Here is a 26,693-nt window from a genome sequence, read left to right as displayed (position 1 = left end):
TGAAGATTAATTTATTTAAGAATTTTATCCAAGATTCCATTTTTATTAGTTTTTTATTGCGTTTATTATGTTGACTAATGATATATTTTTATCTCTTCCTTCTATTATTTACGAATAGTCACATTTAGTCACGAATATTGCAATGTATTTTATATATTTTTTTATTGTTATTACTATAGGATTCAAATTTTTTTTAACGGAATTTAAGTTTTATAAACATGTGAAAGGACAATCATTCTCCTACATTTGCCTCCCTTTTAAGCTAAATACATCTTTTGTGGGGATAGCCTGTTATTGAGGCTCCACTAAAATGGCGTCCGGGACGTGCCAATAAATTGTTTATAACTATTGAACTGAGATTAACATTTGAACATTTTGCTGAATATCCAGGAGAGGAGGGTGGAGTTTGTGACTGGGTCAGCTGATCGGATTCAGCTGGAAGCTTGTAAACGCCGGAAACACGTAATACTCAATTGACGCGGCCTCGACCCTTGACCCGGAAGTGACATTTCCATAACTCCGTTACGAACCCGGAAGAGTAGGTGGATGAAAAACATGTGCCTTTTTGGATTTGAATAGCGGATACAGCGTCAATACTGAGCACTTTGATAAAGACATTTATTGTTATAACGAGTTAGTGCGGTTACGCTGAGAGATCTTTTAATTTTATTTTTAATTATTTGTATTGATTAATTTGTTATGGCTATATTTTCTACTACCTACAAATCAATTGTGGGAAATCCAGTATCCAGAACCTAGTGGAAATCCTACCTACCTGATCTCATCTACACTTATCCAAAAGCCGCTGATAGTCTGAGCCTGCTGTAAAGTGGCTCAGTAACATGTAAATTTGTATTAATTTGTTTGTATTACAATTATACAGATTTCACGATGGTCTATTTTCTGTTTGTATCTTAGGTTTTATACCAAGTTGATGGTAAAATTGCATGTGTGTGTACCTTTATTTACCCTGTTTTATCTTGTCACTGCAATTTTATAAGATACCACTGTATGTGTACTGGTTACATATACTTATTGTACTTATCAGTGTGCGCTCACCATTTTATTTTGTTTTAATCACTGTATTTTGTGTGAAGTTGGGCGACATATACAAGGTGATAGTAGCACTTAGTTTTAAAACCTTTTACTTGTTTCTTTACAGTTGTAATACCTTAGTAAATGTACATACATTAGTGTCAGCCATTAATTTCCTATATTTTCTACATATGAGCAGAATTATTTTATGTGCAACAGATGGAGGCTGGTGTACTTGTGGATACAATATTTGCTCCTGCATTTATTTTCTAAATGCATTCAAAGTTATAAAATTTTCGCATAAATATAGAACAAAAGAAAGTTATAACTGTATAAGAATACAAATATACAAATGAAGATTTACAGAAACAACTTTTTAAATGTAAGATGAGTTATTTTAGTAATGTATGATTTTTTTTTCATCCAAGTTTAGCTTTGGGTAGAGAACAGTAATTTTGAGAAGAATTTTGTGGTTCTTAACATGCACATTAAAATAAGCATTTGCTGCTACTTTTAACAAGATTAGTCATGTGTAGGAAGTCAGGAATGTCAGATGTCTATTTTTTTGAAACACAATCAATTTTAGACTTGTAGATAGGAAACAAATAGATCTGAAAGGTTAATAACTTACCCTAACTAACCTCAAATCCTGTGTCGGAACAAAGTTCTCACTCACACATTCCAATGTAGATGTATTATTCAAAAAGTCGAAAGAAAGGTGCATTTTAGGGAGGGGTTTGTGGAAGCAAGGATAAAGTTGATAGACATCACCAACGATATTTAACTGCAAGGAACTATTTAAACCTACATCGCTTCGTTCTTGCAATTAAAGGGTATCATTCTTCTGCTAAGTGAGAAAAACATTTTAATTTTTAATTGTTTGGAATACCAACAAGGTGGATGTTCGTTGTTCTATAATTATCTTGTACAAACCAAACAAATTGAGCTCTTGTTAAAAAAAAAAAAAAGGGAAAAGTAATGGTTTGGGTGCAAATTAATACATGAAATGACATTACGTTTTGTAGCTGTTGTAGACTTTCCACAAAAAGCTCAAATAAACCAAGATTGCGGAAAATTGTTCCACCATTTTTGTTAAAATGCATATTAGTATTTATATTATACAAGCTACAATGTACAGGAGGAGATGTCATTAAATTAGCTAGAATTCACAGAGAACCAAGTTTGATCCATACACGTGAGAACATCAGGAAGTAAATGTATTTTTTGGAGCAAACACAGATTTACTGTATAATTACTGGCCGTCAAAGTACAACAGGCAAGCATAATAAATTCTGCATAAGTAGAAACAAAACAACAGATGCAGCCATGAATTATTAATAGATGATTGGTCCTAATATGAACAGACTTCTGGATTTAAATGCTTGCCAGGTACAATTACCTGACTTTACCTCAAATGTCCTAACGTTCCACTGTTTGTAGATCAATACTTTCAGATAAATACTGACACCAAATGGGTCTGTCCTCAGAGAACTATATATATGCTGTATATGTTTTTTTGTGATCTCCTCTTTTAGAATAAAATGTGGTGAGTGAAACAGAGTAACAATATTTCAAAGGAACATTCCACAAGTCACCACCCATCATTTTTTATTTTTTTTAAAAGGAAAACTCCAAACACCATAACCACTCAAGCCCACTGTAGTGGTTATGGTGCCCAGAGCACGTTACACAGTCCCAATGTAAGGTATGGGGTATATTTGGCGCCTTTTTTATTATTTCTTTTCTCTAAAATATTATTTTATTATAGTATTATTATTGATATAGATCAATACAAATTGTGGAGTCACGTATAAACGGTACAAAGTGTGATTAAAAGGAAAACTGTAAATGTAGTTGTATCCTATTTACAGAGAGGCTCTTGCAAATATATGATAAATATCTGTCCTAATCAGAATAATCTGTGACGGTAATAATCTGTAACCGTTATATAAATTCCTCTTGCATTAATTCTGTATGGTTTAAAATTGATGCTTATTGCTTATAAATTACTCCTTGATCTGCTAATTTGACTGATTTAATGGGATTTTATTCCCTTTAATTTTTTGGGGGAGTTTTTAATATCTATTACATACATCACAGTTAGTGTACAGGTATCAGAAATGGGCAAATAACGAAACAAGTATGGTGCACAGTAAATGGAAGATACTTCACCTTTCATGATGGGATTTTTAGGATTCCCAGTACACTAGAGAACAATACAAGATTTATTATCTTCCATCACAGTAGTAGTAGCAGATAACAGCACTAAAACCCCTGCAGAATATGGAATTGCTAATCCTAGTTTACTGCTGACACAAATGCTTTATCTGTATCAGCTAAGTTATTGTTTTCGGGATTTGCAAATTGTATTCGCCCTTTTGTTCAATTGCGAAAACACGTCGAGTTCAGTGCTTCAACTTTTTCCTAAAATAAAACCTATATTTCAGGTGTTAGAAAGTAGCCAGCAGGTTTCTTTTCAAGTCACTAAATTACAAACCAGCAATTAGCATCCATGGGAGCTTTCGCAGACTATTGTTTACCCAAGAACATTTTACGAGTGCCAATCTCAGAAATTGAAACACTAATGATTTGGGATAGAGTAACTGATCTGAAGACCATTATTTCTGCCAGATTTATAACCCTGTGGTCTCAGATTTCCAGGGACAGTACTTAGATTTGCTGTAATAAAGAAAGAGTCAGTAGTTGATTTACTCTTTGCCGTTTTTGGAAGAATAATAGTCAAATAATGTTTGCAGAAAATGATGGTGTGTCTGGTCAGGGTCCTAGGCATGCGGATTCAGCTAGTATTCTTTTCATAGAATGTATTAACTATCTAAAGAAGGAAAAACAGAATATGCAATACCCAGGCTTGGTACATTTATGACAGGGAAAGAACAAACGGCAGCCCCTGTAAAATCCCCATGAGATTCAGGAACATGAAAAAACAGTTTGGGCCATATGTTTTCTCTCATTTTGCAAATTGTGGGGTTCTTTTGCTTTCAGATTGGGGAGGGCAAACATTGGTCACTTTTTACATACATGCATTTCCTATGAACCCGAATATTTTTTTATATTTGCTTTGTTTTATTTCCAGTGGTAAGCATTTAATTTCTTTATATTAGCTCACTTTTAATTGCCAATTATAGAATTTACTATTGGCATCACTTTTGCTTACCAGTGAATTATAGTAGTAAATAATGATTAATCAATGCATGGTTCACAAGTTACCTGAAACGACTTGAAGAATAAGCCCATGGGTCATGTTTAACAATGTATAGAATACAATGTGTAATTTAGAAAGAATACATACGATTTAGATATGCTATTTTTCTCAAATCAAATCCATTCATTTGGCATCTTTACTCTATTCTTTAATATAATCCTAGATCTAGTTCCAGTCTTCCACCTTAACTGGACTTCAATTATCCAAGTATAGGCAATTCAAAAATAATCCCAGAAGTATGTGAAGCACACAGTACCCAACATCACTCCCAACAAACTGTAAACAAGACTGCACACGTACACGTACACACACACACACACACAATCTTAAAGGTCCACTCTAGGCACCCAGACCACTTCAGCTTAATGAAGTGGTCTGGGTGCCAGGTCCAGCTAGGGTTAACCCATTTTTTTATAAACATAGCAGTTTCAGAGAAACTGCTATGTTTATAAATGGGTTAAGCCTTCCCCCAAATCCTCTAGTGGCTGTCTCACTGACAGCCGCTAGAGGCGCTTGCGTGATTCTCACTGTGAAAATCACAGTGAGAGCACGCAAGCGTCCATAGGAAAGCATTGATAATGCTTTCCTATGCGACTGGCTGAATGTGTGCGCAGCTCTTGCCGCGCGTGCGCATTCAGCCGACGGGGCGGAACGGAGGAGGATCGGAGGCAGAGAGCTCCCCGCCCAGCGCTGGAAAAAGGTAAGTTTTACCCCTTTTCCCCTTTCCAGAGCCGGGCGGGAGGGGGACCCTGAGGGTGGGGGCACCCTCAGGGCACTATAGTGCCAGGAAAACGAGTATGTTTTCCTGGCACTATAGTGTTCCTTTAATGGTCTGTGAAGCACACGGTTTCAATACTTTTGGTTGACTTACTGACCTTGTGCCTCTAGAATGAACATTTCTGAATATTTTGCATTGAAGATGCCAAACATAGTAAAAAGACTGTTTGAGTGTAATGAGTCATAAGATTATGTTATGACATTTCTAGTTGTTTATAAGCAGGCCCAAGTTATATATTTAGAAATGTAACACGATATAAAAAAATTGTCACTCTTGGAATTGCGTTGGTATTCTTTTATTACCCAATTTATGCTTGTGGCATAACAAACAGAAGATTTATGGACACAATGCAGGGTAAATAAGTGTAACAGTTTAATTAGCTCTGTAGACAGATTACCAGAGATTAGCGCGGTATGCTTTTGGTGTAAAAATAAAACATTTGCAAGTTGGAAATCACTGTGTGTTGTGCTTCTTTATCTTAGCTTTTTACAGCACTATAAATGCTTGAATAGCACTTGTGAAGTGTTTTGTACCTTAGTCACACCTTCATTATGTTCCATAAGACCTTTATAATGTTATCTGTTGAAAGGAAGATCGATGTACAGTTCGCTTTGGCTCTTCTCCTAAACAGAGAAGCTAGCTTTTTCAAGATGGCATCTGTACATTTAAGAGATATTTTATCGGGTTTTAAAGTGCGGTATTTTATTTTTGTCATTAAAATCTGTGAACCCAGAATACGGATATTGGTTTGCATTAATCATGTCATGTTTACCGCATTTACATTGTGCAAAAGGAAAAAGGGGAAAACATTGTGCACTCCATAATTTAATCATAAAATAAAGTAGCCTTTTGCAGTATGCTTTTTTAACTGCAGACTGACAGAATAAGTAGTACAGGTGAGAAAATATTTAGGGTTACTCTTTTGTACCACACAATGGTATTAAACCCATCTCATGTTAAACTTTTTTACATGTAGGGGTTAGAATGTATTAAGGGTCTGACAACAAAGGTTAAAAACGTATTAAGTGGCTCTGCTAGATTAGAATGTTTACATTAGAGTTACACTTTCCATAAACCACTGCTGTGCCACCTCTCAGGATTATACAAGTACATACTAGCAACATATTCGAACCAGGGTGAGGTTAAAGCTACTGTTATTAGACCTTGTGTTTGAAGATTGAGGACCATCCTGCATCATACCGATGTCTTTTGAACAAAACAAAAAAATAAATATGCAGTAAACTAAAATGGCTACATCTCTAAACTTGCATGGCCATCAGATGGAAAGCCCACGAGACACAAAATCTTGACTGAATTCACTTCATAATCACATGCAAATATCAATTGCACAGCAAGTCTCTCCTGGAGACAGTCATGCCATGGCTAAATGTGCAGCTCTCCTATGGCAACTGCATTTCTAGGTCGCAAAAAGGCCAGGAGTCAATTTACCGCTTTCCCCCACATATATTAACTTAACCCCTTCCTAAAAATCAGCCTATACCATGCCTTCCATCCAGCCCTAAACTCCAATGTGTTCTATAAATTCACATTCAGGGCAAACAAATCCCTTAGTTGGCCAATGCACTCCAACACTCGCCCACTGAAATCTGAAGATCCACCTCCACGACTATTGGATACAAATAGACACAACATTTCATGGGTGAAATCCTGGGTGATTTATTCCCAACACCTTTACAGCAGTGTTTTGGCTCCACTAATACTTTTTCATTCTTGAGAAATGCTCATTGGATCTGAAACATTACTCTGAAGGTGGTGTGAATAAAGGTCTCTTAATTTCATCCTTGGAGTGTCATGCTCATTTCTATTCTATAAAATGAACACCAAACCTTTCACTGAACTCATGGCATTACATTAACATATACGTGTAATCTTAAGATCTGCCGTATTAACCCCAAGTCATGCTATTTCATGCAATCACCCCTCTGCATTAAAACTCTGTACCCACAGCAATTGCCCTACACAGTGCTGTGTAACTTCACATATGGTGTATTAAGGAGGCACTGTCACAAATTGTGTAATTGGTGGCATTTTGTTTTCTCAATATTACAAGGGACTTGGGACTAAAAATTAAGTGGTGCCAAAACTAGACTTGGGGCTTTTCATGTCCTCTGTCAGCCCCCCACTGCCCAGAAATGTCCCTGCTAACTTATGTGGATAGCATGGATAACAGTAGAATAATCGACTTCCTCTTAATACCAGCTTTGGTTAAATGGGTTTCGATACATCCTGAATAATTATAGGTATTGTCATATGTAATCCTATATATTATGTACATGTAACATGTGGGAGGGTGATAAGATAGGTTTCGAAGTTTCTCATTGAAGAATAGTGATGTTGCAAACCTGAAATTTTCCGTTTGCGAATGGCGAACGCGAACTTCCGCAAATGTTCGCGAACGGGCAAACCCGGCGAACCGCCATAGACTTCAATAGGCAGGCAAATTTTAAAACCCACAGGGACTCTTTCTGGCCACAATAGTGATGGAAAAGTTGTTTCAAGGGGACTAACACCTGGACTGTGGCATGCCGGAGGGGGATCCATGGCAAAACTCCCATGGAAAATTACATAGTTGATGCAGAGTCTGGTTTTAATCCATAAAGGGCATAAATCACCTAACATTCCTAAATTGTTTGGAATAACGTGCTTTAAAACTACTCCCCCCTGCCCCCACCCCTGAGCGGTGGGTGGGGGCCCTAAATACAATTTGGGGGGGGACCTAATGTCCTACCCCCTGGCCCCCACCCCGGAGCGGTGGGTGGGGGCCCTAAATACAAATTGGGGGGGGGACCTAATGTCCTCCCCACTGGCCCCCACTCCTGAGCGGTGGGTGGGGGCCCTAAAAACAAATTGGGGGGGACCTAATGTCCTCCCCCCTGGCCCCCACCCCTGAGCGGTGGGTGGGGGCCGTAAACAAAAATAAGGGGGGGGGACCTAATGTCCTCCCCCCTGGCCCCCACCCCTGAGCGGCGGGTGGGGGCCCTAAACACATATTTAATCCCCCCCCAGGTGACAAGTGGTCCCCAAACCCCTAGTCACCCCCTCCCTCCCAAAAATAAACTCCTACCTACCCCCCTCACCCTAAAAATAATGAGAGGGGACCATTTAACTAAGTACCTTTAAAAATAAAAATACACTTACCATTCAATGTTTTCTTTCTTTTAAAATCTTCTTTTTTCAGCCCCAAAAAAGGCCAAATAAAAAACGAGCGCAAAAATAAAAAAATTATCCATCTTCACCCGGCGAGGGCTCCGCGCAGACTGAGCTCTGCAGGGCGGGGGAAGGCTTATAAAGCCTTGCCCCGCCCTGCAATTAGGCTCAGAGCACTCTGTCACCTGGGGGTAGAGGGGTTAAATTTTCATTTAGGGCCCCCACCCACCGCTCAGGGGTGGAGGCCAGGGGGGAGGACAATAGGTCCCCCCCATTTGTATTTAGGGCTCCCACCCGCCGCTCAGGGGTGGAGGCCTGGGGGGAGGACATTAGGTCCCCCCCATTTGTATTTAGGGCTCCCACCCGCCGCTCAGGGGTGGGGGCAAGGGGGGAGGACAATAGGTCCCCCCCTTATTTTTGTTTAATGCCCCCACCCACTGCTCAGGGGTGGGGGCAAGGGGGAGGACAATAGGTCCCCCCCTTATTCTTGTTTAGGCCCCCACCCACAGCTCAGGGGTGGGGGCCAGGGGGGAGGACATTAGGTCCCCCCTTATTCTTGTTTAGGGCCCCCACCCACCGCTCAATAGGTCACCCCCTTATTTTTGTTTAGTGCCTCCACCCACTGCTCAGGGGTGGGGGCAAGGGGGGAGGACATTAGGTCCCCCCTTATTCTTGTTTAGGGCCCCCACCCACCGCTCAGGGGTGGGGGCCAGGGGGGAGGACATTAGGTCCCCCCCCATTTGTATTTAGGGCCCCCACCCATCGCTCAGGGGTGGGGGCAAGGGGGGAGGACATTAGGTGTGTCCCCCCCTTATTCTTGTTAAGGGCCCCCACCCACCGCTCAGGGGTGGGGGCCAGGGGGGAGGACATTAGGTCTCCCCCCCTAATTTTTATTTAGGGCCCCCACTGCCGCTCAGGGTTACTGGCTCTGGGGGGGATGATGTATAATAAACACAGGTTACTGGCTATGGGGGGATAATGTATAATAAACACAGGTTACTGGCTATGGGGGATAATGTATAATAAACACAGGATACTGGCTATGGAGGATAATGTATAATAAACACAAAAAAAAATACAAAAAAAATGAATGTAGCTTCAGAATTAATCTAAATTGTATGCTGTCTAGGAGGTGGGAGGGTCTGGGAGGGATGGTCTGCTGATGATTGGCTGGAATGTGTCTGCTGACTGTGAGGTACAGGGTCAAAGTTTACTCAATGATGACGAATAGGGGGCGGACCGACCATCGCATATGTTCGCCATCCGTGGCGAACGCGAACACGCTATGTTCGCCAGGAACTATTCGCCAGCGAACCGTTCGGAACATCACTATTGAAGAACCACTAAAGACACCCAGACCACTTCATCTTATTGAAGTGCTCTGAGTGCAGTGGGCTGTGTGTTTAGAAACACACACAGACACAGGAACACAGGTAGAGATAGACACAGAGAGGCAACAATAGGTATATGAAGGCACAGACAGCTTCATGCAGGCACACCGAGAAAAGCAATGAGGAGCAGTATGCAGATTTCATATGCTGCAGTAGTGGAGAGGAACAGTAAATGGGGACAAAAATCAAGAACTCTGATTAACCTACCGTATTTTTCGCTCCATAAGACGCACTTTTTTTCCCCCTCAAAAGTGAGGGGAAATGTCTGTGCGTCTTATGGAGCGAATATGAAGCTTTACTTACCTGTCTTGCAGCGTTGGCCGGCAGCACAGGGCGCACCGCGGTAGTGGAACTTGAATTTCATGTTCCGGTTTCCGGCGGGACTGAAAGGAAGTGCGCACAAGCTGAGTGCGCACTTCCTTTCAGTCCCGCCGGAAACCGGAACATGAAATTCAAGTTCCACTACCGCGGTGCGCCCTGTGCTGCCGGCCAACGCTGCAAGACAGGTAAGTAATTATAGGACAAGGGGAGGGGGACAGTATGGGAGGGGGATAAAGTCTATGGGGAGGGGGAGGGGGATGAAGTCTATGGGGAGGGGGAGGGGGATGAAGTCTGTGGGGAGGGGGGGTGAAAGTCTGTGGGGAGGGGGGGTGAAAGTCTGTGGGGAGGGGGGGGTGGAGGTCTGTGGGGAGGGGGGGGTGGAAGTCTGTGGGGAGGGGGGGTGGAAGTCTGTGGGGAGGGGGGGGTGGAAGTCTGTGGGGAGGGGGGGGTGGAAGTCTGTGGGGAGGGGGGGGTGGAAGTCTGTGGGGAGGGGGGGGTGGAAGTCTGTGGGGAGGGGGGGTGGAAGTCTGTGGGGAGGGGGGGTGGAAGTCTGTGGGGAGGGGGGGGTGGAAGTCTGTGGGGAGGGGGGGGGTGGAAGTCTGTGGGGAGGGGGGGAGATGAAGTCTGTGGGGAGGGGGGAGATGAAGTCTGTGGGGAGGGGGGAGATGAAGTCTGTGGGGAGGGGGGGAGATGAAGTCTATGGGGAGGGGGGGAGATGAAGTCTGTGGGGAGGGGGGAGATGAAGTCTGTGGGGAGGGGGGAGATGAAGTCTGTGGGGAGGGGGGGAGATGAAGTCTGTGGGGAGGGGGGGAGATGAAGTCTGTGGGGAGGGGGGGAGATGAAGTCTGTGGGGAGGGGGGGAGATGAAGTCTGTGGGGAGGGGGGGAGATGAAGTCTGTGGGGAGGGGGGGAGATGAAGTCTGTGGGGAGGGGGGGAGATGAAGTCTATGGGGAGGGGGGGAGATGAAGTCTATGGGGAGGGGGGGAGATGAAGTCTGTGGGGAGGGGGGGAGATGAAGTCTGTGGGGAGGGGGGAGATGAAGTCTGTGGGGAGGGGGGAGATGAAGTCTGTGGGGAGGGGGGGAGATGAAGTCTGTGGGGAGGGGGGGAGATGAAGTCTGTGGGGAGGGGGGGAGATGAAGTCTATGGGGAGGGGGGGAGATGAAGTCTATGGGGAGGGGGGGAGATGAAGTCTATGGGGAGGGGGGGAGATGAAGTCTATGGGGAGGGGGGGAGATGAAGTCTATGGGGAGGGGGTGGATGAAGTCTATGGGAGAGAGGAGAAGACTATGGAAGGGGGGGACACTATGGGACAGGGGAGAAAAAAAATATTCTGTACAAACTGTCCCATAGTAAGAAACACTATGGGACAGTTTGTTCAGAATATTTTTTTTCTGGGTTTCTTCCTCTAAAAACTAGGTGCGTCTTATGGTGAGGTGCGTCTTATGGAGCGAAAAATACGGTAATCACCTTCTGCAGCACACAAAATCTGCAGGACAGCTCTTCCTTGAGGTCTTTCATGCAGCATATGAATTGTACATACCACAGGGCAACTCTTTCTTTCCTTTGCTACCAGGCTTTTCTGCTTTTCCTGTCAAAGGTCTGTCTCCTTAGGTAAAAGCACAGTGATAGACACACAGGGAATATGACAAGATCAAAAGCCCTGTGTTTCTCTATCACTTCGCTGTTTCTACTGCCTGCCAACACTGATATTCTCTAAGGAGACCGGGAGCAAAAAAAAAAAAAAAAAAGATCCAGAGACATAGGGCCCCACATTCACAGCTTGAGTCTCCCAACCTCATCATCAATGCCACTAATCAGACTATGCAAATGAATAGAATTAATTTAATTTTGTGCGCATCAGTATTACAAATGAGATGATACATATGATCACTATACATTAGTTAAGACTGCATTTATTAATCTACTCATATTTTGTATTAATTTCTTCTACACTTGCAAGTGCAGCCAAACAAGACAGACCCTTCATCCAAGACAAAATATAAACCTACACACACAAACACTATATATATATATATATATATATATATATATATATATATTCACACACTCATTTAATAAATATTGACTCACCTGGATTAAAAGAAACTTAAGTGTGGGTATCAATTAGTGCTATAATGTTAGCAGAGGTGTTTACATATTTCAGTAGATTGTCATTCTAATACACTTAAACCAAAACTGTATGAAGAATATACATTTTAGTTCAATGAATGCCAAGTCTACTTATGCAAGTCAAATTAACTGCCAAAAATAAAGCTGTTTTTTTATCTGTTGAATGCAGGAAAGTAATCATTTAAAATGCTTGAAGAGTCTTTCTACATATATCAGCACAGCACAAATTTCAAGGGGGAAACAAAAAATGTTTCTATGTTATAAATATCCCATGTTTATACAACTGAAGTTAGTCATCATATTGTATAGCGGAGTGTGTTTGTATCCATAGATTTTACAGATCATACATATGAAAGTATGTCTTTGCACAAGAATGTGTTTGTGTGTTTGTGTGTATGAATGTGTTTGTGAATTTGAACATGAATACCTCCCAACATTTCAAATGGACAAAGAGAGACACTTTAATTTTAGGGGTGTAATGTTGATGTGGCCAGGGGTGGGGCTGTTCTGAAAACTTTTAGATTACTTACTAATAAAAATGTGTCTAACCAATATTACAATTTAGAACAACAATGTAACTAAACCGTACGATTAGTAAAAACATTTGTGGTTTAAAGACACAGTGACAATTACAAAACTGTAATAAATGTGTATTATTATTACTGTGGAGTTCTGACACAGACACGGCAGCAAAATGAAGCTCCTAGAAAAGAGGGACATTGGGATGGGAACAAGTGACATATGGATTTGGCCTCAAAATAAGGATTGAACCTCTAAAATAGTGACACTTAGGTGGTAGGTGAATGTGAGTATGTGTAAGTATGAACATTTGTGTGTATATAAAAAGTGAGCTGGTTTGTAATTTCCCCAACAAAAGGGTACTGCAAAAACACACAGACAAAAATAAATCTACAGTTTAGGGACAAAGCCATAAGATATTCTTTTCTGCTTCTGGTGCCAGGTAACTTGGGTATGCCTCAACCCAGCACAAGCTTCATGGAGTCTCAAAAAAAATAGGGTAATGACCAAGGATTTTCAGATTATTTGGTCTATCACTATTGTGAGTGTTTTGAATGGTTAGAAAAGGACATGATATGAATGACATTCATTTAGTGGAAGTGGAAAGAAAGAAAAAATGGTGCTCTACAAAAGCACGAGTACCTACGTGAAGTTTTCTAAAGATAAGTAAGTTGTTCACATACATTTTATCAACAAAACTCTCTGGAAAAAAAATTAAAGTATAGAAAATTTGGTTTCAGTGAGAGACATTTTAATAATAAAACACTGAATTAAAATGAAAGAACTATACTTAAATTATCTAAGTATTGCGATCAATATTTTACAGCTGCTTTATTGCCGCAGTCCGGTGGCCGAGGGGCAGCTAAAGGGAAGTTCTACTAACCTGAACCTCTGCATCACGGGCGCTGCCATCTTTTCCCAGTAGGTCCTCGTCAGTTCCTGGCACTTTAGCCCCATAAACTAACATCACTACTGTACTCTAGCTATACTGAGGATCCCGTAAGAATGAAGCAATTCAGTAAGGAGAAGTGAGGCAAAATTTGATAAAACCAACTTAAGGAAAAACCTCAGATAAGGGGTGGTCAGGAAGCAGATCTCTAGCTGTTGCAGAATTACTAATCCCATGATTCTTTGCCAAACACAGGAGTCATATTTTTTGTTTTCTTTGCAAATGGAAATTATCAAAATTAACGGGGAACTATAGGGCCAGGAAAACACCTGGGTCCGTGCTGGCTCAGGTCCGTCTTTGCTCCTCCCCGGCTACAGGCAGCTGGTGGTGGGAGACTGAATGCGCACGCGTGGCAAAGGCCACGCTTGCATTAGGATGTTCCCATAGTAAAGGATTATACAATGCTTTCCTATAGGGTTTCGGGTGACGCTGGACGTCTCCATGCATTCGTGAGGACGTCCAGCATCAGGTGACCAAAATTTGCCTAAGAGCCCAGAGGTTCCTCTTGTGGTTGTTCGGTAGACAGCCCCTAGAGGTGGAGTTAACCCTGAAATGTAATTATTGCACTTTCTTAAAAACTGCAATAATTACCTTTGCAGGGTTAAGAGAAATAGGACTGGGCACCCAGACCACTTCAATGAGCTGAAGAGGTATGGGTGCCTATAGTGTCTCTTTCAGTTAAAAAAAAAAAAGTAAAAAGAGATCAGTAGAGGATTACAGTTCTCTCTTTACAGATAAGCAAGAGGGGAATTCCATTTATTCTTGATTACCCCAGTAACTTATAGGTTAAGTATTTTAGTACTTTAAAAATAGCTATACTTTAACTAAACACCCATACATACATTTTATTTACCTGCATATATAAACATTCATATGCAGACAGACTACTCCTACGGATATCAGATTATGTTCCAAAAAAAAAAAACCACACTTTTTACTAGCAAGTAGGTTACAGTCTGGGGTGAAGATGACATTGGATAGCCATTGGCATTTTGGGGGAGGCATTTTGGAGTAGACCCTTCTTCTAAATTTCATCTTGTGAGTGCTTTTTAAATGTACATTTTAAGTGCAGTCTTTGTATCTTACAGCTGTTTTACACTATATCAAATATTTTTCTCTGTAGATTTACAACTGCATCTCTATGATATACATTGTATATTAACAGTTTTAAAGGTGGATATTATCTGCAAAATCCCCTGAGGAAGCTGTACATTTGAAAGAAGTTTTTTTTTTGTGTGTGATTTTCTACATCAAAACACTTTATGGCATGTGGGAGGGTGATGAATACATATATAAAATATTTCAATATACAAACATGTTACTTATCTATATAGTACAGTATAAAATTCCTTTGTTTGTTTGATTTGTTTGTGTGTTAAATAGAATGACTTTCCTTTAAGTTGGAAATAAGAATTATTTGTTGGGGTCAATATAATATATCCGTTGCACTTCACGTCGGTTACAGAACAACAGCAACCATTAAATGAGGCTTTCTTTGCAAAATACATAAGCTGATATTTTGCCTGTTTCCCACTGTGTACAAATGACATATGTGACCTTTAAATTCATGTGTTCATTGAGCGTGTTGTCGACCTGGCTCTAGATTGTTCTGAAACATTTTACACTCCAGTGGCCTTGTCAGGGTCGTGTAGAAAATTCATTCCTGCCTTTCATTGTACTTGTGTGTCTAGAATATCCAAGCTCCCAGACCTCATAAAGACAAAAAATACAACTAGCATGTGTATTATATTGATCTGTCTGCAGGGCTTAACATTTTAAGTCCTATTCTACTAGCCAAGCCTTAAACGTTACTTACCACTGCAAGCCCAAAGAATCCCTGCTAGGAGAATTTCTACTAGCCAAGGTAGGAATTTTGAGCCCTATATCTGTATATTTCTACCTGTATGATGTATCTGTATGTTGCGTACACCTACACGTATGGAATTCTCCAAGTCAAATTAAGTTGCACGATATACTTTAGCTGGGCCAGTACAGTCAATCTCATACCATGTGAAAATATATATACATACAAACATACCTACAGATTGATGTTAAGCTTGATGATTTATATAAATTGTAGGAAGTTTAAAGGGCAGTATATAATTTTACTTTTTAGCTAAAGAAAAAAAAAAAAAAAAAAAAACACAAAACAAGGGTTATGTTCCTTCTTAAAATAGAAAAAAAAAACACTAGAAAAAAAATGATTTTGACATTTCTGCGGTGTTTGTGTTTAGCTGTAATTTGTATCTTACTCATTTACTGTATCCACACATATTATACACTTTTTCTCGCCATTAAATGGTCTTTCTAAAGATACCATTATTTACATCAGATCATATAATTTACTATAAAAAGATTGATAAAATATGATGCAAAAAAACAAAACACTTTTTCTAACTTTGACCCCCAAAATCTGTTATGCATCTACAACCACAAAAAATATCCATGCTAAATAGTTTCTAAATTTTGCCCTGAGTTTAGAAATGCCCAATGTTAACATGTTCTTAGCTTTTTTTTTTTTAAATGTATAGGGCTATAAGTACAAATAGACCACACCTTGAATATGCTGTGCAATTTTGTGCACCTGTTCTAAAGAAGGATATCATGGCACTAGAAAAAGTGCAGAGACGACCTACAAAATTGATACAAGGAATGGAGCATTTTAGTTACGAAGAAAGGTTAAAAAATTTGAATCTCTTTAGTTTGGAAAAACGGCGCTTCAGAGGGAATATGATATGTCATTATACAAATATATTTGGGGCCAGTACAAACCATTCTGTAGAAATCTATTCACAAACTGGACTTTACATAGGACACGAGGTCATGCGTTTAGACTGGAAGAAAGGAGATTTCATCTAAGGCAAAGAAAAGTTTTTTTTACTGTAAGAACAATAAGGATGTGGAATTTTCTGCCTGAAGAAGTGGTTTTATCAGAGTCCATACAGATGTTCAAACAGCAACTAGATGTATACTTGCAAAAACAGAATATTCAAGGATATAATTTTTTCAATGTAGGATAATAGCTTTTTGATCCAAGGATAAATCTGACTGCCATTCTGGGTTCAAGAAGGATTTTTTTTCCTAGTTTGTTGCAAAATTGGAAGTGCTTCAAACTGGTTTTTGCCTTCTTTTGGATCAACAACAAAAAACAAATGTGAGGAAGGCTGAACTTGATGGACGCAAGTCTCTTTTCAGCTATGTAACTATGTTATATATATATATATATATATATATATATATTTATTTATTTAAAAATAGTATAACATTTCAGTATACATAATAATACAATGGAGCTTCCAGATGCATTTAAATAAAAATCTGATTTTCGTTTACTTAATTTCCACTTAAGCTACAGTGTTACTCTGTACATTAGTGAGATAACTGTTTCTCATTTGATTATAATCTCTTTTGCAGGTTTTTTTTCCTTCTAGAGAAGTGCAAATTAGATTGCTAAAAGGAGAAGTAGTCTTTTAGGGACACTCCAGGCACCAAAGTTGCAAAAATTTCTGTGATATCATTTAAATTGTAATATTGGTGTTTATACATGATGCAAATTAATACATTTTGCAAAAAAAGGCAAAAACATTTGCACCTTTGCTTTACTTCATTCTACATGTGCAATGTAAAGAATGTGCTAAAACACCAAAAAAAAAAAAACCTAAAAACAAAAAAAATAACCAACCATATAACTATACTCTTTTCATGTAACACTGAATGGTTTCTCATGCAAAAAATGGAAGAGCCTGCACATATGAGAATATAAAATAATTGCATTAGACCCTTGTGCTAAAGTCAATGTAAGCAGCCAGTGGCCTATATTCACTTGCATGCATGAACGATTCTCAAACTTTTTTTAAGTGAATAATATATGTGAAATCAAAAAATACACATGCTCTGCAATCAAAAGCATTGGGAAAGGAAAAAAAAAAAAAAGAAGAAGTGAATTTTGCGCTATTATGGAAACGGAAAGGGGGAATACAAACCAGGCAAATATTTTATCTGTCTATAAATATATCATATTATTTATACATTCTTGTTATAATGCAATACGTTGGAATGTGTATCCACTATTGAGAGTCTCTGGAATGTGCGTTTTGGTGTCTGATATAGATATTTAAATTTTTCTGCCATTTCTACTTGTCTGTGTCGTCACACATCCTGGAGCACAATTGTTTTATAAAGTGGAAATACATGCATTAGACAGAGACTTGAATTATTTACTAAAATGATTGTGAGATATTCATAGCTGCAGAGAAGCAAGCTAGCTTTCAAAACAAATTGTTATGCTATGGAAGTTGTCTGCATAGCATCTCTAGTACACAAATATTGCCTGTGTTTGGTGAGACCTTTGTGACTATCATCTAATGAAATTAAAGAAAATGGACGATATCAAGGAAAATATTCTCAAATATATTTGCCGATAGCATGTGACATTTATTGCAAAGTAAGGTGGTATTCATCTGTCTACAGAACTCAAGTAGTGGTTTGACTGCAAATCAAATTATCTTCAGCCACAGATTAGCAAACCCAATGAAATGTAAACCCCAGCAAGAATATTACAACTGAAGTTTGCTCAACTTGTCCATCAAATACAGGCCTCTCAAGCCATTCTCTCACTTCACTCTGACAACATAGATGACAGAGGCAGAGGAAAAAAAATGAGTTGAAGAGTTACCCCATTTTATTCAAGGACTGATAATGTCAGTGATCCAGCTAAGAAAGTTAAGAAATTTCACTTTGATGGAGCTTATCAGATAGCCAAATCCCCTCAGGCACCCAATAATGTCTCTCGATGTCATCTTGCAGAACAAAATGTGCTATGAATCTGAATCACGTAGACTTACCTTCTTCCACAATTTTAGCAAATTCACTCTACTATGAAATCTATACAGCCCATATCATAAAACCTCCAAGACGTGGGCTCTGCATACCGCTGGTCTACTTTGCAGGATCTCATAGTGAAATACATTCAAGGCTACACACCCATGGATGCTGCTACCTTTTTTTTGGCTTTGGGCCTGATTGGTTCCTTTTCGGAGTTTCCTAGACCAACTTCTATTCATTTACCAAAGTGGTGCTTTTTGTCTCGGAGGGGAACAGGACTCAATGACATAAGTGCACACACTTTATTAGAAAATCCCACTGTTTTGTTATTTTCTTTATAATATTGTAAAATTTCGATTAAGGCACTGTTGTTCCACTCTATGGCCCTTCAGGTGTCCATCCTGAAAGCACTATTGTGCTGACATTATTAGTTAGTAGAGATTGCAATAAATCAATAAATAGCATTATTTGCTCCGTATATCTCAATCATTGTTTTTTTTCGCAATGGTGCATATTCCCCCTCCCCCTTTTGACTTGTAGGTTAGAAGTACAATTGTGCATAAAAGATCCCTGTTCCTTTATTTGATTTGAGATCTAGAAACATAGAATGTGATGATAGATAAGAACCATTTGGCCCATCTAGTCTGCCCGATTTTCTACATACTTTCATTAGTCTTATCTTATATCTAGGATAGCCTTATACCTATCCCACGCATGCGTAAACTCCTTCACTGTGGTAACCTCGACCACTTTACCCTCTCAGTAAATAAATACTTCCTGATATTATTCCTGATATTTTTAGATATGATACTCAAGTTAAACTATGGTATGAACCAAGGTCTCATTCACTTAGTCCTAGTTCCTCTCTTTCCACAACGAATCGTGTTGTTTAATACCAGAAAAATCTTGGTAATTCTGCGACAAATGTTTATTATGTGTATGTCACGGATTCTAGATCACACAAGTCTTACCTACTACGATTTGTAGACTATCCTCAATAAACCACTTTTTTACAATATGAAAGTGATGCTTCTATAGAGTTGTGACTGGGATTTTTCCTTTTTTTTATCATTTGTACTTTGAAAGAGTAGAGGGATAATAACCATGTCTCTTGCATTCACTCGAGCATGAATAGGTTTTCAAATGAAAGTCTGAAGATGTGCCATCTCCCCAATTGCAGTATGGATTTCTCATTAAAATAAATACATACACATTTCAGATTTTGACATACCTGTCTTGGGATTTACTGCAAAAAATCCCTGAGGGTTTCCACTTGAGATTTTGTAGGTTAACTTCTCATTAGAACTGGAGTCTGGATCGAAAGCAGTAATCTGCACAACAGACACATCCTTGGGTGAATTTTCCACTATTTCTGGATAGTACACAGGTTCAGATGTTTGGGGGGCATTATCATTGACATCTTCTATATCAATGTACACTTCGATAAAAGATGAAAGAGGAACAACTCCACGATCAGTAGCATAAACGGTCAGCCAGTAATGAGAAGTAGTTTCCCGGTCAAGGATGTCCAAGGTTCGTATAGTACCTAAACAAAGATGGATGTAGAGTTCAGCCAAATGACATTAAATTGACAAAAATAAAAATATAGGAAAAATATAAAATAAACCTTCATTATTTATTTTGATATCTAACACATAGAATGATATATAGACCAACCCCCAAAACTAGACTGTAGGCATGTAATTAAGTTTGCAAGACAGTACATCTAGCCTTCTTTCTCCACTCCCAAGGCTCCAGGCTATATATTGGTATTTGCTTAACACAGAACATTACAACAGGAGACAAATACATTTCATTTTTTTTAATGTTTCTCATTAACACAGGTTACAATATAATCCATCTAACATAGCAGAGGTGTTTATCTAATATTCAGGAAGTCCACAATAATTACCTGAGGAGAGAATGACAAAGCGTAAACACTTGCAGGGTTATTCACTAAAGTGAAAATTAAAATTGAAATTAAAATTTAAGAAGGTCAAAATAGTTTAATTGGAAACGATTATGCTTCCAGCTTGGCTACTCTGGCCTTCTATTTGAAATCCACATTGAATTCTCACTGTAGTAAATAGCCTGGTTAGCGTTTGAAGCCGACCGTAACAAGCAAGGTTTGTCTCTCTCTCTCTTATATATAAACCCTGGCACAAGCAATACGTGACTTGCATAGAAACACTAGAACACTCCAACCAGAACATTGAAGCATTCCAATCATACTCGGCAACTGTCCCGATTTTCATGGGGCAGTCCAAACTGTTTTCCTCCTGTAGAATTCTATTATTGTCCAAGCACTCCGTCACACATTTCAAAAATGTATTTCAAAATCTAATATGACAATGGTCTTTTTTTATTTATTCATTTTTTAAATTAAAGCAAGAGTAATTTGGGGGCTCCTTTTCAATACTGTTAATAATTTTTACCGAACTACAGCTACTCTGCAAAGTGCCTGTTGCTAGGATTAGCAAGTAACGGCTAATCGATGACATTTTCTGCCGCTACTTTAAGCCAGTGGCTAAATAGTGTTTCACAGCTCCCATTATTCTCTATGCTCAACAGTCTTGTAAACGGTTTACTTGATTGTTGTGCTGCAGTGTCTCTGGACATTTTCTTCAAATGTTGGTGACTAAGCCCACTTTGGACGAAGATCTAGTTCCAACTTTGTACACTTATTGGATAGCAACAAAAACTGCCAATAAGAGTGCATTGGATATGTTCTATGATATGGTTTACATGCTCATTGCATACAACATACAAACTCCACAAAGTGTGTGCTTTCACAGGTTCACAGGGTACTTGGATCTTTAAGAGTTGCATGCTGGTTACATGGATTTGAGAGCAATTCAAGGAAAAGATTATTAAATCATATCTGGATACACCTGACATGTTTATTTCCTTTGCTTCTTCCTCTTCTTTAAAATGTGTTTAGCTAATTGTGATAATTTTAAAATTAGGATACATATATGATGTTCTTTTCTGTTTATGTGAATTTATAGTAGATAAAGCCAAGTTATACTTCTGTACGGGTCACACAGAGAACACATGCTGTGTAGCCATTATGTCAAATAAGCATATTATTATGTCCACAGCATTCCAATAAAAATATATCCCTGAATTTCAGTTACATCAAGATGGACAATTAATTCCCTAAAAAAAAAGGTGATATGTACAGTGTGATTTTTTTTTTTAAATATTAAAACAAATATTTCTGTGTTATCATATGGGGGGGGGGGGGGGGGGGGAGAGAACAATCCTCAATTCACACAATAATCCTTTAACATTTTTAATAAAGCTGAATAAGTTTTAAACATACTTATTCCAGTGGTTATATGTATGTGCTTGTGATAATTTTGTCTTCTAAAAAAGATCCCAAGGGACAAAATGCACAGGGCTAGGCATCTATGGCATGTTTTTATATTATCCTTGCCAAGGATTTTTTTTTTATCCCTCAGTAGCCATTACCAGAGATTCCTCATCTCCAACAGACTGTGTCCTCTCAACATATGTACATATCAAATAGTGCTTATATGTAATGTATAAATTTAGACTATGGATGATGAGAATGTCTGCAGCATTAAAACACTAGACATTCTAATTTATTTGCATAACAGAATATTAGATATAAGTTCTTGGCAACTCAATCCTTTTGCTCATTTTAGGGCGGTGTTTGTGTCATTCTTTCAATAAAAAAGTTTTTCTTTTCTAATAAACAAATGAGTAAATCCACAGTGATCCACACTAAAAGTCTCTAAAACACTTGATTCATCAAAAGTAAAACATAATTAAAATAAACAAACTAGAATATATTTGTTAAAGCATTAATACATTTTTAGTATTAACATTTTCATTTGCACAATCCATTGTTTGCCAATAGGCTCACTTTAGTTTTTATGTCCAGGTATTTATTTTGGTTCATGCACACCTCCAATACAGAGATTTTGTCAGTGATTAACTTGTGCGTGTTTTGAAACAATATTTTTTGTCTTCTTGTACACCTTCCCCCCAGGACTAGTAAAGCTAAGTGATTACTAGTCAAGCTGCATTTCTTGAAACATGATAATGCACAAACTTTGTTGCTTCTTCTGACATTACAAATTTATAGCAAACCGATGAAAACTGCCCGTGTGCTAGTGTAAGCATGAAATACATTTCTAGGATATCTAGGCCCATCTCTGACCTTAAACAGGGCATGCCCAGTGGCAAGGAAATTTGATAAATGGGCTAGGATACCAGCATCATACGGCGGTTGACTGAGCTAAGCTATACTACCCCAGGAATGATGTACGTAAATGAGATTTACAAAATCATTAGTGGACGGTTCCTTTAAATGCTTTTTGCTCCTAGTCAGAAGCCTGGTCTTCGGGGTAATTTTTCACTTTCCTCTCTTTGGCAGCAAAATTTGACAAGAACAGACAAGATTGCACATGCAGATTTTCAAGTACAATTATGCTGCAAACCAACTTTCTTCTAAACTCATTTGCTTGAAGGCACTGCTTATAGAATTAATTAAAGCCTAAAGCTAGTGATGTTTCCCGGACATTGCGATGCACAATTTTAAAGAGCTGCTTAAAAAGATGTGACATTGCAAGGATAAGTCTACATAATTACTTTAAGGGAATAATTGCATGCTCATAAAATTATAGAAAATAATAATAAAGGAAGGAAGACAAGCAGGCAACGGCAGACTTATCATTCACTTTTCAACAAATTTACATATTGCTATAATACAAAAATTATATAAAATAAAAGTAGACAGAGACAGACAGAGATAGAGAAGTATTCATCAAGAAGCCATGAAAACAATGATCCGGAACAGGGTGGGCATTCCTTACTTTGTTGCCCTGTTCTACTACCTGAAGTATTTTTTTTTCTTTTTATCTGGTGCCCTGATGCACAAAAGCCCACCTGGTAAGTTTGTGGTCAGAAGTATTAGAGTTAAAACTTGCATTTAATCCAGTGCTGGGTGAAGCTCTGATCTCCCTCCCCTTCTGATGTCATCAAGGGTTGTGCATGGTCCAATCACAGGCTTCTAATAGAGAAGCCTGTGTTTGGACCGTTTTGCTGGTTCAAAGCATGCGTGCACCCTTAGCTGATGATGGAAGGAGGAAAATTTTTAAATTTATTTAAAAATAAAAATAAAATAATAATATGAAATACAAACAATGGAGGGGTGGGGGTGCAACCTGTGTGAGAGACAAACAAATAAATATATATATATAAGGACAGAAATGCATATTTGCAGGCTGACAAAGTCATGTGTGCCAGGAGTGTAATAAGCAAATCTCTCTGGATGTGCAGCGTTTCAAGCAGAAAACCATAACCACTTCAAATCACTGAAGTGGGCATGGTGGCTGGAGTAACCCTTTAAGCAGTACATTTGAAAACTTTTTTATCCATTGTATTAAAATACTTAATGATCCCTCTGCCATAGCGTTTATGCCAAAAAATAAATAATAAAAGGGTATTTTTAACTCCCATTAACATTTGCAACACTGTTTAGTATATAGATAACTGGATTACACTTCCTATAGTTTAGTATCAAGTGCTGCATTCACCAGAAAGTAAATATTATTTTGGTGGATCTTACTTAACCCCTTAAGGACCAAACTTCTGGAATAAAATGGAATAATGACGTGTCACACACGTCATGTGTCCTTAAGGGGTTAAAAACGTCACTTGTTTCGACATATAAAATCATAATTAATAAATTAACCCCAAGGTTTGTTTCGCTCTTATTTTTTCTTGATCGTCTAATAATATACAATGGAAAATAACACTTAGGGTGAGGACAGATTCGCCTTGAGTACATTAAAACATCAAAAATGACCCTCAAAAAAGCGGTCATTAATTGTGAGCCAGATTTTCTATCGTGATACATTTCCTTTATGTCTACTCCTTTTTCAACACAAACATCACGCAATGGTGCATGTCACCGCGTTCTCGTCTGAGCTAATTAAACTACCTTCACAGGGCAGCACCTTCAGCACGATCATATCTGTTCAACTAGAAAACATGCCCAGCAGTGATGGATTTCCGAAATCCCGTATCTGCATCATTTAGCAGGGAAGTCAAAAGGTGTTTATTTAAAAGACAAAGCTCTAAAAGCTTTCATCTGAAACCTGTCAGCCAAGGTTTTTTTTCTCTCTATCTTCTATTTATTTTTTTGGGTTTGATTATTTTTTCCATTTCTTTTTCTAGGTACCTTCTTTTTTTGTTTAATGAAAAAAAAAAAAAAAAAAAAGATTCCTGCCATAAGTAATGGCTAGCGTGCATATACTGCAGATAAATGGGAAGAGATGATGCAATTAGAGAATCTGTATTGAAGCTACACCTCAGTTCGGCATGTTATTTCCACTCCACAAAACCTTTTGGAAACAGAAAGCAGACTGCTTCCACTATCATCCCATTTATGTCTATTTTAATAGTGTAAGCTTATTTTTGTCATCCTGCTACAGTGTCAGAACTTTTAAATAGGTGCTATAATTGCTGTATATAGGGTGAAAAAAGGTGTTAGAATGGCAATGCTTTTCCAAGCTAGTTTTGCTAAATATCTTTTTTTTTTTTTTTCCCAAGTCTGCTGGAATAAAAGTTGAATAGTTTAGTTTATGTTTAAAGTATAAATTGAAACAAATAATATGTATTTGGAAACTAAGAAGAGGAAGAAAGTTTTTATTTTAACATTTATAACATTTAAACTAGATTGCCATTTTCCATGTGTACCAAAAAAAAAAAAAAAAAATATTGAAGCAAAACATATATATATATATATATATATATATATATATATATATATATATATATATATATATATATATATATATATAATGATATCTAAAAAAAAATAAATAAAAAAAATGCCCTAGACAAAATATCAGAGCAGGTTCATAGGTTAAGGTTTTAATAGCCAAGTAATGACATTTTTCTGCTCTGTGCGTAAACCAAAATGAAGGATGGTATTTTCCTCTCACTCCTCCTGTGAAATACCTTCTGGATTCTAGAAATCAATTCAGTAATGTTTAACAATACTTCAGACGTGCGGAATCTTGCACCTTTGACAATGTGTAAACTTCCTTAAACACACCTGGAGGATCTGACCAAGAAACCCAAACCTACTTCAATTCAAAGTGAACAAGAAACAAGCCTAAGCCCTAGGTAATACCCTCACTGGCTACCTAAGAAAAATATGCAGACAAGATTTAAAGACCGCACTTGAGGCTTTTATTTCTCAAAGACTAATCCTAAAAAGATAAAAATGCAGAAAGTTAAGCCCTAAAGGGTGAAATAATAGATAGATTTGTATTGTATCAATGCTCCTATTTTTTTGTGTACAGCAATGACTTATCCCCCTAATTAATTACCCAGTAAAAGATTTGATTCCACTGACAACACAAAAGTACTCCAGGTACTGAAACAAAGAGATAACAAAATATCTATTTTGGTCAAGAAGAGTATTATTCATCAGTTTGAGCTAAACTGTGATTCAAAGTTCATCCAAGGCCTAATAAAAAGATAATCTGACCAAATAACATACAACAAGTAGCAACCTTATCATGTGTTTATTAAACACTTTCATCCATCACTCTTGAAACCTTGAACTCTCATTAACGAAGAGGATCATGAGAACATCATACAAGTAATCATGCAGATGTTTTGTATAAAATCTACACGGTTCTTATCAAATTTGTGAAAGCACATTCACCTTAGCCAAACGTCCCTTGCCTCCCACATCGGAGAGTAAATTGGGAGATAAATAATCTAATAAAGCAGATATGTATAGGATACATAGATATCCCTCCCTTAAATAGATAATAAGCAGGACCTGTTCTCCAAGTTCAATTCATTTGGAAACGAAGCTCATGTTCCAATTCACATGCTTCTTCAATGCTATCCTATAATATGGGCATGCCAGAACAACAATGCCTGCAGAATATCTGCCTTCTGTGATTCTAGTAACATTTGTTTTAAAATGATCACAAGTTTGAGTAAAATAGGCAATACTTGAAACAAATATACTGTATAGAGGAATGGACCATCATCCCTCAACACTTACTGGGAATGTTCTGGAGAATCGATTCTGGGTAAGGGAGGGGCCACTAATTACTAAACTTAAATATTCACACAATGTTTGCAAAAACAATGTTGCATTGAAAAACATGAGAACACCAAGTTTTGTGCTTTTTTTTTTTTTTTTTTTTTTTTTTACTTGTGTTATCTATGTAATCTGTTTCTCTCCTTTCCCATTATCAGAGCTCAGATAAAGATCAGATCAAGTTGTCGGTAATGCAAGAATACAATTAATCGAGGCCTCACAAACATTCTCCCTCACAGCTGTATAACAAC

The 26,693-nt window shown here is 38.2% G+C and overlaps 1 protein-coding gene across 4 annotated transcripts in view; it reads right to left on the bottom strand.

Annotated features, from left to right (window-relative positions):
* The window catches only part of FAT1 (FAT atypical cadherin 1), a 173,990-nt gene that overhangs the window by 116,585 nt on the left and 30,712 nt on the right, over positions 1-26,693 (bottom strand). For all 4 annotated transcript variants that reach the window (XM_063458085.1, XM_063458086.1, XM_063458088.1 and 1 more), the window contains exon 3: positions 19,573-19,887. In XM_063458085.1, coding sequence (XP_063314155.1) covers positions 19,573-19,887 — 315 coding nt within the window. The remainder of the gene's footprint in view (positions 1-19,572; positions 19,888-26,693) is intronic.

Source organism: Pelobates fuscus, chromosome 6 (assembly GCF_036172605.1).
Source record: "Pelobates fuscus isolate aPelFus1 chromosome 6, aPelFus1.pri, whole genome shotgun sequence".
NCBI lineage: Eukaryota > Metazoa > Chordata > Amphibia > Anura > Pelobatidae > Pelobates > Pelobates fuscus.
The sequence above is the reverse complement of the archived record's forward strand: the minus strand, read 5'-3'. Positions and strand labels throughout refer to the sequence as shown.